Below are 14526 nucleotides of genomic sequence, written 5' to 3' on the forward strand. Positions count from 1 at the left end.
CTAATATGCGAATCTATAGCCCAAATTTATTTCTAAAGCAACGAAGAAACTAACGTAAAAACTGGTGTTCTCGATTTTCACATCGTAAACTTGAGTGAGTGGCACATAATACACAAGCACCAAAATCCCCCCCCCCCACAGAAATAAAAAATAAAACTCAAACAAATTCTCAAATTTGAAAGCCCTTTTTCGTGAGAGGATCTCTCCATAGAGGAATTTTCCACGAAGGGGGGGGGGTATTTTCAGCGGTGGGGGTATTTTCCACGGCAGGGGTATTTTCTGCGGGGGGGGGGCTTATTTTCCGCGGGGGGGTATTTTTCGGGGAGGTGTATTTTCGGGGGGGGGGGGGTAAACGCCAAGAACCATTTGAACTAACTGAGGATGAGATCTATCCTCTATTAATTAATTTCGAAAAAAATTTAGTGCAAAGGACTTCAAAATAAAATATTTTTGCCCTTTGGACCTATCTTTGGTCTTCTTCATACCTGAAAAATAAGATTCTAAAATTCTTTTTTGGGTTGTTTCAAAATTATGAAGTTTTTAGAGCAGTGCCACATTTTTGTCAATGACACCATGTTATCAAACGTATACAACGTGTCTCAAAACGTAGTCAGATCAAACAGATAAAGAGGGTAGTTTCCCATCCTATATATAGGCGTGATTTTACAAATTAATCAGTAGCCACTTAGTTTATTTCATACTAAAATATTTTTGACACTAAAACAAGTGCATTTTGTATTGCTGAAGTTTGTAACACATTCTCTCTGTGTATAATATAGAAAATTATAACACAAATGCTAAAAGAAAATTTAGAAAACCTTTAACAAATCTAACTCCTCAAATGTAAACTTTTTGACAACCTTTTGCACATTTTTGACAAAAGACCTATGATTTTTCACGTGATGCCTCCACTCCCTTGCTTCAGGTACATGTGCATATATTAATTTAGGGTAAAAGGGACAATCAAAGGAAAAATTTGAATAAACAAATCTTTAATTTCTGGGAGACTGTATTTTAAAGTTTCGCATGACAAAGCATGTGTGTTTTCTTGGAGAACATTAATATAATTTTCATTTCAGTATACGGTAGATTTTTTGGCAAATGTGGCCTTTGCCAAAAAATTTTGGCAAATGCCAAAAAAATGCAACCTTTATGTTTTCCAGTCCTTCAATTTCATTACTCAAAAAAAAAAGTTAAAATTATTTAACAGCAAGCATTTATAATTACGATCTTAGACCCTGGTCTTATTGGGTGCAATACCCTTTTTTTAACCCACAAATAACAGTAATAATAATCCTCCATCTTTGGGCAATAAGGTAAAAAGCATTTATAACGCCAAAGCTGAGCACACCTCTTTTTTTTCTTTTTTACTTTGGACGCAATACCCAATAAGAAGTTCGAAAAAAATGAGGAAGGTGTGGCCTCCTCTAATCGTCTTATATCAGCCGATAAGGAGACTAATTAAGGAAAGCAGGGATCGAAAGGAAAGGAGTAAGGAAATGAAAGAAACTAATAGAAGAAAGGAGAAAAAAAATGAGGAAGGTCCATAAAGGAAAAGGAGGAATCTAAAGGAATGGAAAAAAGAAAGGAGGGATACTGATAAAGGAAAAGCAGCAATCGAAAAGAAATTAGGAAGATTGAAAAAGGAAATGAAGGATCTAAAGGGATGGAGAAAGGAAAGGAGGAAGCTATTTTATTAGTCCGTAATTTCCTGTATTGTGGACTAAATAAAGAAAAGCCTCCTTTTTTACCCCCTCACAGGAAGTTTTTATTTCTTTAGATATTACTTTATGACATCCTCCCACCCCAACCGCGGACGACCTTCTTTCCGTTGAGCCTTAGACAAGTGGTCAGTAAAGTACGGCTCCAGAGCCGCATGTGGCTCTTTGTCCCTTGAGTGTGGCTCTGGCACAAATATCCACAGAAAGCACAGTAATATTTTCATAAGAAAAAAGTTGCATCTCATTTTGATAAATTGAAATTATTCCTTAAATAGAGAATATGTACAATATTTTGTTTAAGTTAAAATATTTTAAGAACAAAGCAGATATTCTGAAAAAATCAAGGACAAAGAAAATCAAGATTCTGATTCTGAAAAAATCAAGATATTCTGAAAACACACAGCATATTGAAGATCTGAAATCGGTTTCGGCTTTCCAACAGCAGTTGACAAGTCTTATGACATAAATGACACAGTGCAAGTTTAACTTTTTGTAAGATTTATATCTCATTCAGACCCTAAAGAAGAACATTTAGGTTTATTACCACTCAAAGGTCAGACACGTGAGAAGATATCCCAAGTGCTATCCCAAATATATCCCAGATATCCCAAATATAATATTCCCTCTGGGGAATATCCCAAATCCCAATATAATATTCCTAATATCCCAATATCCTAATATCCCAATATCCTATATAGGATATTCCCAAATCCTAATATCCCAAATATAATATTCCCTCGATAAAGTTGCGTTGATTACAAAAGGTGGGGCCAAACGTATGATCGGCGTAAGAAAAAGTTTGTTGCTTTTTTGAGAGAAAAAACTAATCACGAGATACTTGTATACCATTGTGTTATTCACCAAGAAACGCTTCGTGCGCAAACATTCCCGGAAGAAATTTACAAACTTATGAAATTAGTGATTAAAATCATCAACTCCATTTTAGCTAACGCTCTTAATCGCCAATTCAGAGATTTTTTATTTAAAATGGAGAGTGATTACGCTGATTTTCTACTTCATAACAATGTAGGTTGGATATCAGGAGGGGACGTTTCAAAACGTTTTGCATCCCTTTTCCAGGAATTAATGCATTTTTCCTTGAGAAGGGCATTCAATATCTAGAGCTAACCGACGATCAGTGAGTCCAAACTTTTATGCCATGGTAGACGTTACGTCTTATCAAAATCAGCTTAATCGTAAAGTAAAAGGGAAATGAAACTTAATTTTTTTGATGTTAGAGGAAGCAATAACACTCGAAAAAAATATTCATTTTTGCTCAGGATATTGAGAGGGAAACATTGTTTCGCTTTCTGAGCCTGCTGAAGTATCGACAAGAAAATAATTCTTCTATTGATAAACACCATTTTAAAACAAAAATTTGAAATATGAGGAAATAATTTCTCAGCAGGTTTCAGGAATTCAAAAACAGCAGAGCAGCTTTAACATTTATCAAAACTCCTCTTAATACTACGATAACCGAGTTGAAATTTTCTTCCCTTGAAATTGACATTAATAACTTTGAAATACTGTTGTTGGATTTAAAAAAACAAGGAGATATGGCCAGGGGCGTCCCGAAAGGGGGGAAGGGGCATGCCCCCCCTCACCCCCAAATTTGTTGGCATTCGGCAGACGCCCCAAATTTCGGCAGAAATTTTGCAAAATCGGTAGAAATTTAGCAAAATTCTTGATTTCTGCAGAAAATTCGGCATAAATCAGGTAGCGATTCGGTAAAATTTACGAACATCACCCCCCCCCCCCATTACATAAAATGAGCCTCGGGACGCCCCTGGATATGGCCCTTTAAATTCGAACATCTTTGTGTTGAATTTGAAATAGTGGAGGAGTAAAAAATACGATCTTGGTTCACAATACAAGTGGTCGGCTTTGAATAATCTGGAGAAGGAAGGCATCAGCAGTTTCAACGCTTGGAATAGTATTTCTGACTCTTACGATCAGCTGAAATAGCTTGCGTTTGCCGTTCTTTCCCTTTTGGTTCTATATATACGAGCAATCTTTTTCAAGCATGAACATTATCAAGAGTAAACTGAGAAGCCTTCTTATTGATGAGAACTTGGAATCATGGCAAAAATTAAAACAACCAGATATAAACCTGACTGACTCAAAATTTACAAGGAGATGCAAGCATATTGTTTGCATTAATAAATATTTATTTAGTATGAAATTTAGTTTTATTTAGTGTACTACTTATTTAGTGCAAAAACCGTTTACTAAACAGATTTGGTTCCGAATTCTCTAGAAATTATTGTAATGTTTACATATGGCTCTTTGGATAATAGGTTTGCCGACCACTGACCGATACAATTGGCCAAAAATGACGATTTTTGGCAATTTATCATCCTTCATCCACAGAACGTGCCCTAGCTATCTCAATCTTTTTTTCATTATAGCCCTAGAAAGCGGGATTGAACCATATTTTTCGTAGAGCCTACAGTTTGAAATACGGTCAGTCAGTCGGGTGCCTAGAACAGTCCGCAGGCAATTTCTCTGGGGAACATTTAGCAAATCTTCATCCGCTTTTCGGAACGCCCATGCTTCAGAGCCATATTTGACCACTGTCATCACTGTAGCTTCCAATATTCTAATCTTGGTTCGCAGACTTATCCCATTCCATTAATTTTCCTACTGTCCTTCTCGGCGTCTTTTCCAAGAGCTGAGCGACTCAGCTAGAAGGTTTCGGTACTCTGGTGGCTTCCGTGAGACAGGGCCCAACCAATTCAATCAGAATTATTTGATCGTGAGGGCAACGTTTCTCTTGATGCCACACATTTGTCGCATATCCACATTTGATATGCGATTACGCAGGTTTATCATGAGAATACTTCACAGACTGGTAGTTGCTTCACCAACCAAGTTTTGCATCCATAAAGAAGAATTGTTCTAACCGAAGCCAAGACATTTTCATCATCTAAGTCCTCTTAAAATAGCAGTCAATGATTCCTTACGGTTGTTACCGTTACGTACGGTTGTTACGGTTGTTACCGTTACCTCGACATACAGTGTTACTGGTACCAATTCTGAACCAGTGTTTATTGACAATAATTATCCCCCAACAGTTTTTTTTAGCGTGTTTCAAAATTTTCGGCTAATATGGACTGGAGTACGCTCTTTACTAGATTGTTGCTATGGGGGCAGCCATGATTAGGACAAGACGCAATCCCCCCTCCATAATCAGTGTTTAACCTTCCTAAGACGGGGATTTTTTCCAAAACTTAATATACTAATCGAAATGGGGCTTGGGGCTTACCTGTTAGTAGGTGTGTAACCCAAATGTCTCCCCGGGAAACATAAGCCATCAAATTGGGGTTACTAGGACTGATTGTGCAATTTATTCGATGTATGTTTTGACTAGGAATCTCGGCAGGTATTGCATATGAGCCCTGTAATTTAAAACATAAATTGTTATAATAAATAAACGAGAGGAAAAAATATAAGCAGTCATAAAGATAACCTACGCACAATAGGGTTTCTCAAAAACAAAATTGGATTTGAAAAGTCTGTTATTTTTGTTTGTTGCAGTATGCAAAATTACTTTTTTTTTGTTATTACTGATCATTAAGGCTATTTTTCATACTGTGCTTTTGTTCACCAGGTTAATGTCTGTGGTGTAGGCCTACAGTCAGGGAAAGATACAATAAAGAACAGCAAGCGTTGATTATGAAAACTCACAACAAAAATGGTGAGCAAAAGTTTCGCGGAAACCATCCGGACAGAATGTACGGAATGGACACAAGACATTATGGGAAAAAATAATGCATCAAAAATATATTGTTCGTAGATTGATCAAGAAAGTTTTAAAAATAAGTTCAACAGAAGACATCTAAAGCCCGGAACGCCTTTAAACTGGCGAGGGTGATGCAAATTTTGTTGCTGTGCTTGATTAAATTTCGGCATCATTTATTAAATAAAGAAGATCTAGAAGTTCCATTTACGGAGAAAAAATCAATATTAGATTATTTTCCGCGTGCAGACGGATGGACTCTGATTTTAGGGGAGATAAAGACCTTTTCTCTTTTTTAGTGAGCAAATTCCAAATTATAATTTCAAAATTATAATTTGCTGATGACTGGCGGATCGAGCTTAAAGTTTAAGGGACAGTTTTGTTTGCGAGTGGAGGCAAGATGATTTCAATTTTTGTTTTGGGGGTACAATTTCTCTCCTATCCTAACAGAAACGTATACACTGTTTTTCAAACTGATCACCTCTCCGAAAAATCCCACTTCCTGATCCTGAAAAACAGGACATATTATTTATCTTCAATTAGGTGGTTGAAGAATTTGCTCCAGTATTCTCAGACACACTGAATGTAATGGTCATAAATCGTATATGTTCCTAATCAGCCTAAAATGAAACTCCTATTTACCTATTTCTTTTATCCTTTTATTTTGCTGATTATAAAAGAGAGGAGTGGTTTTACGGTTTCAAGGGAGAGCGATATCTCATTACAATAACCTCCTTCCCTCTATGTGCCCCTCCCCCCCCCCCTCTATGTGCACACGCGTAATTTGAAATCACAAAAAAAATATTGTAATGAGAGATTGCTCTTAATTTATTAAAGTATTTTCAAAAGCAAGTTTTTTTTTCATGAATGTGTTTCTTTTTTCAACAGAAAAATAGAAATTTTTCCGAAAATACACAAAATTATTTTGATTTAACTGAACTCATTAATCACCATTTCAGAACAGTGACAGTCATGGGCGTAGGCAGCATCTTGTGTAGATGGGGGCAACCGCTTCTGTGATGGAGGAGGGAGGGGCCTTACTAATACTTCCCGAGGTCCTTTGAATATAGGTCTTTAGAAACTAGTCATTCTATATTTCGCTAAAACTCGGCCTTTAACATTTTCCATGTTCTACTTTTCCTGCAACAGTATAATATAAGAGACCCACTATCCTACTTTCCAATTTCCAGAAAACATAAACACCACAAAAGCGATTTGACACAAACCACATTATGGTTAGATAACAGCTTCTTCTGAGAATTCAATTCAATAGTTTACAGTTGGGCAAAATTAAATATCAAAATTGGTATAGGGGAGACCGGCCCACGTCTAGCCAAAGTAAACAATCTCAATATAAAAACCTATATGGCCTCTGGTGGATTATAAAAGCTCTGACAGATGGCAATGCATGTTTTTAAAATGTCTGACCTTAATTAATACTTTTACCAAAAATATCAGATTGGATCAGGTTTTATGGCGATTAACTCTGGAATTTTGTTCAATTTTGTCTGAAAGCCTACGCCTAATTACGAATACTAGACAACTCGCGTTGTAAACTCACATTGTATTCTCTTATTATTTTCTTGTTTTTGGCAGCTTCCGAGACGTGCCATCTTCACCAGTTTGATCTTAGTATTTTTTCATCCTGCGGGATAGCGAACTCCCACGTTCGGCCACAATACCTGGGGTAAATTCGACAAGCCGTGCCAAGGTGTCCAAAAGTGGGCTATGCTTGTAAAAGCTGTTAAACAGCTTATTTAAAAGTAGATGGCAAGCTTAAAACCCAAAACTGTGTTAATTCTGACATTGTTTAATCCTGTCAGAACAGTAGGTGATCTGAAGTTCTATTTTTCCTGTTAAATTTCATTCAAGATAAAATGCTTAAAAGTAAAACAGAAGAGAAAAGAAAGAAAGGTGGCTGTGATCCAGAAGAAAATAAAACAGCAGTTGTTTCTCTTATTCTACAAGAAGTCAGTTGGATTCTCTGGAAGTGCCATAGGTGTCCTTAGAGGAACGCTGCAAGGCTACATAAAAAAAGTTGAGATGCTGAATACCCCTCTAAAAAGTCTGGACCTGAGTTTTTTTTACACCCTGTTACAACATATGATAAATATTTACAGAGGAACATGAAAAAGGACTAAAAACTTACTTGAAAACGATAGCTGATATGCTTTCGACTGTATTCCCCTAGAAGCGTGTAGATTTGCATACACTTATGCCATCATTAAGAGTATAATAGTACCGGATAACGGAACTGCAAAGGAAGTGGAGACAGTGGAGAAATACAGGTAAAGATTGGCACCGTGGTTTTATGGATTGCCTTAAAACTCTATCAGTAAGAACGCCAGAAAGTACAAGCGTATGATGGACAACTGCTTTCAACTGTCACAGTGTAGGAGCTTTCTTTAACAACCTGGAGCGAGGTCTAGATAAACACATGTTCAGACCACAAGACATTTGAAATGTTGACAAATGAGGTCTGAAAACATCCACAAGCCTGGTAAGATCATTGCAGAGCGAGGCCAGAAGTAAGTAGAGAAGGTCACGTCAGCAGAAAGAGGTCAGTTGACCACGATTTGTGCTGGTGTTAATGTGTTGGGAACATGGTCCCTCCTCTACTTATTTCCCCACAAAAACAGTGTCCGGAAATTTTACTCAGGGGAGCTTTACCAGGAACCATCACGATCAGCTCAGTACTTCTGGCTGGATGATTGCCTCTCATTCTTTGCTTTACTTGCATCATTTTATCAATCAAGTCAAACCCTCCAAACAGTCACATGTACCTCTGAAATTAGAACACTAGATCAGCCAAAACACCATTGAATTGCTTGATCTAGCTAAAAAATAATGGTGTTGTACTTTTAACTGTCCCTCCTCACACTACTCACAAACTTCAACCTCTAGAAATGATAGTCATGGGGCGCCTTAAGGCCTACTACAACCAGGAAGCCGCAAGTTTTATGACTGCCCATAAATGTAAAACTATATCAGTGTATAACATTGCTGAGCTACTTGGGAAAGCATATCTAAAGGCTTTCACTCCTGAGAATATAATCAGTGGATTCAAAGCAAGTGGTGTCTACCTCACAAACAGAGATGTTTTCAAGGATTATCAGTTCTTTTTGTCATATGTCTCAGACAGAATGCCTACCACATCTAGTGAAGCACTTATCAGAGAAGTTTATATGCTCAGCGCAAGTCCTGTGCGACATTTAGACATAAACCTTAACATAAACCCTGAAACAGAAGCAGCACAGGTTCTGTCTCTAAATGAGAAGCAAAAGTCAACAGATGATTCGTTAAAGATATCGTCCATGCAAACCCCTTTCCAAAAGGCTCAACACGAAAAATCGACATGAAAAAAATATGAAAAAGTCAGAAGTGCTCACTGACACCCCCATGAAAAAATGTATTACTGCTAGGATAAAAGCTGTATCTGCCAAAAAGCCCAAGTCCTGGAACGGAAGAAAGTCAGAATAATGAAAAGACTAAAAAGCAAAAGGCGTGTCTCTCGCAACAAGAGTTACAGTTAGAGTGACGATTCTGACGTAGATGATCCGGAGTATTTCTATTCCGGATCGATGATCCCGTAGATGATCCCAGATCGATGATGAGCGGAGTATTTCTAATTGTCTTCTTCAAGGATGGTATTGAATGAGTTACTTTTGCTTTGACATGCTCAGCAACGTCTTGTCGCTTGAATCAATTCATGGAGAATTAAACAAGTCAAAATCAGCCGATCGTGGGCCAATCTCCTATCTATATATCGGACCGAAAATCAATATTGAAGATCAAAACATAAATGTTGATATCGCAAATGATATTTGGAAATTTCTGTTTATTTCCAGCTCTTTTAATCATCTACCAGGTAACATCCAACAAAAAATTCCAACAGACAAAAAGTTCTCGCTAATATCTAGCGTAAATTTGAAGTTCTAGGGGGGGGGGCAGCTGACCTCCCCTGCCCCCCTTCCCTATCCCCATGGTGACAGTGCATTACCAGGAACACGTTGATCGGATTGAAAAGAATACATACATTAGACTTAGTACTTTAATTATTTTAAGATAGCTTCAGAATGCTTTCCTCGGTCAATTTAGAACGTCCTCTCTTTTTTGACCTAATCAAACAGTTCGCGGTAATGAACAGTAAGTAAGGAGCGACTCGGCTCAATAGTAACCGAAACTCTAAAAAACGGATTTTTAATATCAGTAGATACATCAAAAGAATCAGCTTATTGTGCTGATTCCAAATATATAAGACTTATCAAGTTTAGTGTTACCCATCAAAAGTTATGAGCCTGAGAAAGTTTGCCTGATTTTAGAAATAGGGAGGAAACACCCCTTAAAATTCAAGGAATCTTGAATTGGGTGATCGTACTGAAATAGTGATCCTAGAAGATCGGGAGAGGGTGCATTCGAACGGAAATGAAAAGTTCTAGGGCCCTTTTTAAGTAACCAAAAAGAATGGGGGGCAACTGGGCCTCCTCCCACGCCCATTTTCTCCCCAAAGTCATCTCATCAAAATTTTGGGATAGCCATTTTGTTCAGTATAGTTAAAAGATCAAATAACTATGTCTTTAGGTGTAAAATGACCCCCCACGGTCCGTGGGGAGAGGCCTGTAAGTTATGAGATTTGCCCATTGTTTATGTATAGTATTTCTTATTGGGAAGTATAGATATTTTTCAGGGGAGGGGGCTTGGGTGGATTCCTATTGGGAGAATCTTCATTGGAGAGGGAAATTTCCAGGGGGGGAATTTTTCAGGGGAAATGTTACAATGAGGGGATTTGACAGAATTACTATACGAAATTCTTTTTAATTGTCTTACATACCTCTTTGCCAGATTTTATATGTGGAGATGATACGGGTGCTATTTTCCGCATGTTTTGATTTCCGAGAAATAATTCCCATGGAAGGGGGCATTTCTGGACTGATCAAGAAACCGATTAGAGATTAGTATCCAATTCAAATCAAAGAATTCTACGGAGAAAATTTCAGGCTGAGTCGTCCGCAAGCAATTTTACGAGGAAGGGGATTTCCAGCGAGGATGGAACTGTCTGGAGAGAATTCGACGGGGGAGGGGGGGGGTGCACTTTACGTTGGGTGAAATTTCCACGGAGGAGTTTTCTATGAGGGGGGGGGGTATATTTCATGGAGGGTGAGCCAGGTTTACTGGCATTATTTGAAAAACAATCAGAAATCATAGGCAGCGCAATAGCGCTGCCTAAGTAAAGAACGATGTGGGCATAATGTATTATTATTATTATTTTTTTTTTAGACCAGGGCACTTCTTATCGAAGGAGTTGTCATAGAAACTTAGCTGATTTCCGTAGCGTAGTTGATTTCCAGATAGAAATTATGTTTTTGAGGAGGACACTCCACCGCAGCCCGCAGGGCAAGGGTTGCGAGTTATGCCCTGGGGGCATATAAGGTCTTTATAGAAAGCTTTGTCGTAGAAACTTCAAAAAGGGCTCAGTCGATTGGAAATTCAAGTGATTGGAGGGCAACTAACCCCCCTCTCACGCCCACCTCCCCAAACACATTCAATCAAAATTTTGAGATAGCCATTTTGTTCAACATAGTTGAAAGTTCTGGAAATCAGGTCTTTGACGATGACAACCCCACCCCCACAGTGCTCAGGGCAAGGGTTATAAGTTATGCCCTGAGGGAATATAAGGTTTTTATAGAAAGCGTTCTCGTAGAAACCTAAAAAGGGCTCATTTGATTGGAAATTGAAATGGCTAGTGCCCTTTTTAATAGTCGAAAGTGATTTAAAGGTAACCAACACTCCTTCCACGCCCACTATTTAACCAAACACATCCAAACAACATTTTTAGATAGCCATTTTGTTCAAAGTAGTTGAAAGTTGTAAGTTATACCCCTCAGGTCTCACCCCTCAGGGTGAGAGTTGTAAGTTATACCCTGGGGCATATTGAAAAAGGGCTCATTCGATTCGAAATTCCAAGGGCTAGTGCCCTTTTTAATAGTCAACTAACCCCCCCCCCTCACACCAACCTTTTCCCCAAACCCATCCAATCCCAATGTTTAGATAGCCATTTTGTTCAACGTAGTCAAAAGTTTTAGAAATTAGGTCTTTGAGGATTCCCCAAACACATCCAATCAAAATTTTGAGATGGTCATTTTTGTTCGGCTTAGTTAAAAAGTCTAGAAATTATGATTTTGAGGATGGAACTCCATCCACAGTTCTCAGGAAAAGGATTTTATGTTGTGCCCTGGGGCATATAAGTTTTTTTTATAGAAATCGTTGTCGCAGAAATTTTAAAAAGGAATCCTTTGATTGGAAATTGAAAGGGCTAGTGGCCCTTTTAATAGTCGAAAGTGATTGGAGGGCAAGTAACCCCCCTCTCACGCCCACCATTTCCCCAGAAACATCCAATCAAAATTATGAGATTGCCATTTTGTTCAACGTAGTTGAAGGGTCCGGAAATTATGTCTTTGAGGATGACAATCCCCTTACAGCCCTCCGGGCAAGGGTTGTAAGTTATGCCCTTGGGGCATATAAGGTTTTTCATAGAAAGCGTTATCGTACACTACAAAAAGGGCTCATTTACATGGAAATTGAAAGTGCTAATGCCCTCTTTAATAGTCGGAAGTGATTGGAGGGCAACTAACCCTCCTATCAAGCCCAACATTTCCCCAAACACATCCAATCGGAATTTTTAGATAGCTATTTTGTTCAACGTAGTTGAAAGTTCTGGAAATTAGGTCTTAGAGGATGACAACCCTCGCAGCCTTCAGGGCAAGGGTTGTAAGTTATGCCCTGGGGGCATATAAGGTTTTTATTGAAAGCGTCGTCGTAGAAACTTCAAAAGGGCTGATTCGACTGGCAATTGAAAGGGCTAGTGCCTTTTTTAATAGTTGAAAGTGATTGGAGAGCAACTACCGACCCGCTCACTCCCACCATTTCCCCAAACACTTCCAATAAAAATTTTGAGACAGTCATTTGTTTAACGTCGTTGAAAGTTCTGTAATTTAGGTCTTTGAGGATGACATACCCCTCAGAGCCCTCAGGGCAAGGGTTGTAATTTATGTCCTAGGGACATATAAGGGTGTTTATAGAAAGTGTTGGCGTAGAAACTCAAAAAAGCCTCATTCGATTGGAAACTGAAAGGGCTATTGCCCTTTATAATTGTCAAAAGTGATTGAAAGGCTTGACATTTCTTAGTAAAGATCAATTTGGGTACAATACATATATTTTTTTTTTTTTTTGGTTTGTTTAGACCAGGGCACTTCGTATCGAAGGAGTTGTTGCAGAAACTTCAAAAAGGGGTCATTCAATTGGAAATCTAAAGGGATAGTGCCCTTTTTAATAGTCAAAAGTGATTGGAAGGTAACTAATCCCCCTCCCACGCCCCCCCCAATTTCTCATTATGTTTAAAAACTAAATATTGCCTTAAGATTAAACCAAAATGCACCATTTTAATGCTAATTCCCAATAAGGCATCTCAGCAGTATTCCAAGAACGAAGAGGGTATTATGTTCAAACTTTCGGGGCTACTTCTGCTCTTAAAATTTAACCAAATCAAAATAGCCTAAGTGTGTCCAAGCTATCATAGAAAGTAAACAGATTTTTTAGCGAATGGTATCAAGTTTTCTATTTCAGGTCAAATAGAGGAGGTATGAAACTAAATTAAACACTACTATTTGTGTCCAGATTTTTAAAAGGGTGTATGTTGTTAAAAATTGCTGAAAAGTTTTCTCCAGCATGCAAATAGCAGGCAAAACTATAAAGTCTTAATAAAACGATAATATTTAAAGTATCATTTTCTTTTTTCTTGAAAAGACCATATCAATATAAAACGAACAGAAATTATGACAGATGTCAATCCATATGGCAATTCAATGAATATATGGTAGTAATCCCCAAAAGGCTTTTAGGCCTCTAAACGCGAGGTGGAGGAATACATAGAAAGACATAGAAAAATACACAGAAAACTATTAAAAGCTCTTAAATACATAAAAAGACTCTTAAAAGCACATTTCTAAGGCTTATAGTAAAGCTTGAAACCTCATTCAAGAAACTAATCATTCGGGAGCTACCTCATTACTTGATCTAGACTCACTTTATATTCTTTCGAGTAGGCTACGTATTATTCATTTTCACAGCTTCATTATTACCCCCCAGAGCCTAACTTGTCTTTTATGTCAAAAAAAAAAAAAAAAAAAATCATCTTTGGAACGTAAATCATTAACATTTTGTTTATTGAATCCGTTAGGTCTAACGTAATCCTATCTGTCACTTGTTTACCCTCTTTAATAAAAACCGTTAACATATTTTTGCCTATAAATTTGTACACTCATTTCATAAACTTCTAAATTACAAAAGAATGTTCATTTTTTTTCTGAGTTACTGTTTAAACGGCATGTGTGTCTTTCCCCTCCTTTACAGGCCATGGAGCTTTTCTAGGGATTAGAGCCAAACATTAATTGTATGTTTAATGGCTATGTTTTTTTATGTAGGTTTTTAATTGTACTTATAGTTTGCATGTTTTTTTTGTATGTTTGCAAGTTTCTTTATGAATGTTTTGTATGTTTCTGGTGTATGTTTATTTAATTCTTCATGAACAGACCTTATCTTTTGTCTATCTAGTAATATTGAATACCTTAGTCTTTGCCCCCTACTACGAAATTCTAATTTCCTAAAAATTCTTTCTTATTACCTCTTTCGTTCCATGGGGGGATGACCTGCTTTTCGTTTGGACTGAGAGAGATTGACGAAAGGCACAATCTTTAGCAATCACCATTCATCCGTGAATAGGGGCGATTAAGTTTTTGCCTCCCCCCATCCGATAAATATGGATACATTTTTTAACATCTCCATTTAGTCGGCAAAGTCGGCAAAGAGAAAGCAAGACATAAGAAGAATCTCGTATAGGAACTCTGGCAAATTCCCCAGTGTAAAATTCCCCCCCTGGAAAATCCCACCAGCAGAAAATCCCCCCCCCCCACCCGAAAAATGTATGCATACTTCCCAATGACACATATTATACGTAAACAATGGGCAAATTTTGTAACTTAAAGACCTTTCCCCAGTAGGTTATTGGAG

At 37.7% G+C, this 14526-nt stretch overlaps 1 protein-coding gene across 1 annotated transcript in view; it reads right to left on the reverse strand.

Moving 5' to 3' along the window:
* The window catches only part of LOC148939689 (dipeptidyl peptidase 8), a 95749-nt gene that overhangs the window by 61123 nt on the left and 20100 nt on the right, over positions 1 to 14526 (reverse strand). Inside the window, exon 4 of the mRNA XM_089107190.1 lies at positions 4987 to 5119. Coding sequence (XP_088963316.1) covers positions 4987 to 5119 — 133 coding nt within the window. The remainder of the gene's footprint in view (positions 1 to 4986; positions 5120 to 14526) is intronic.

This window comes from Artemia sp. Qi Xiang Cuo, chromosome 21, assembly GCF_049724085.1.
Source record: "Artemia sp. Qi Xiang Cuo chromosome 21, ASM4972408v1, whole genome shotgun sequence".
Lineage (NCBI taxonomy): Eukaryota > Metazoa > Arthropoda > Branchiopoda > Anostraca > Artemiidae > Artemia > Artemia sp. Qi Xiang Cuo.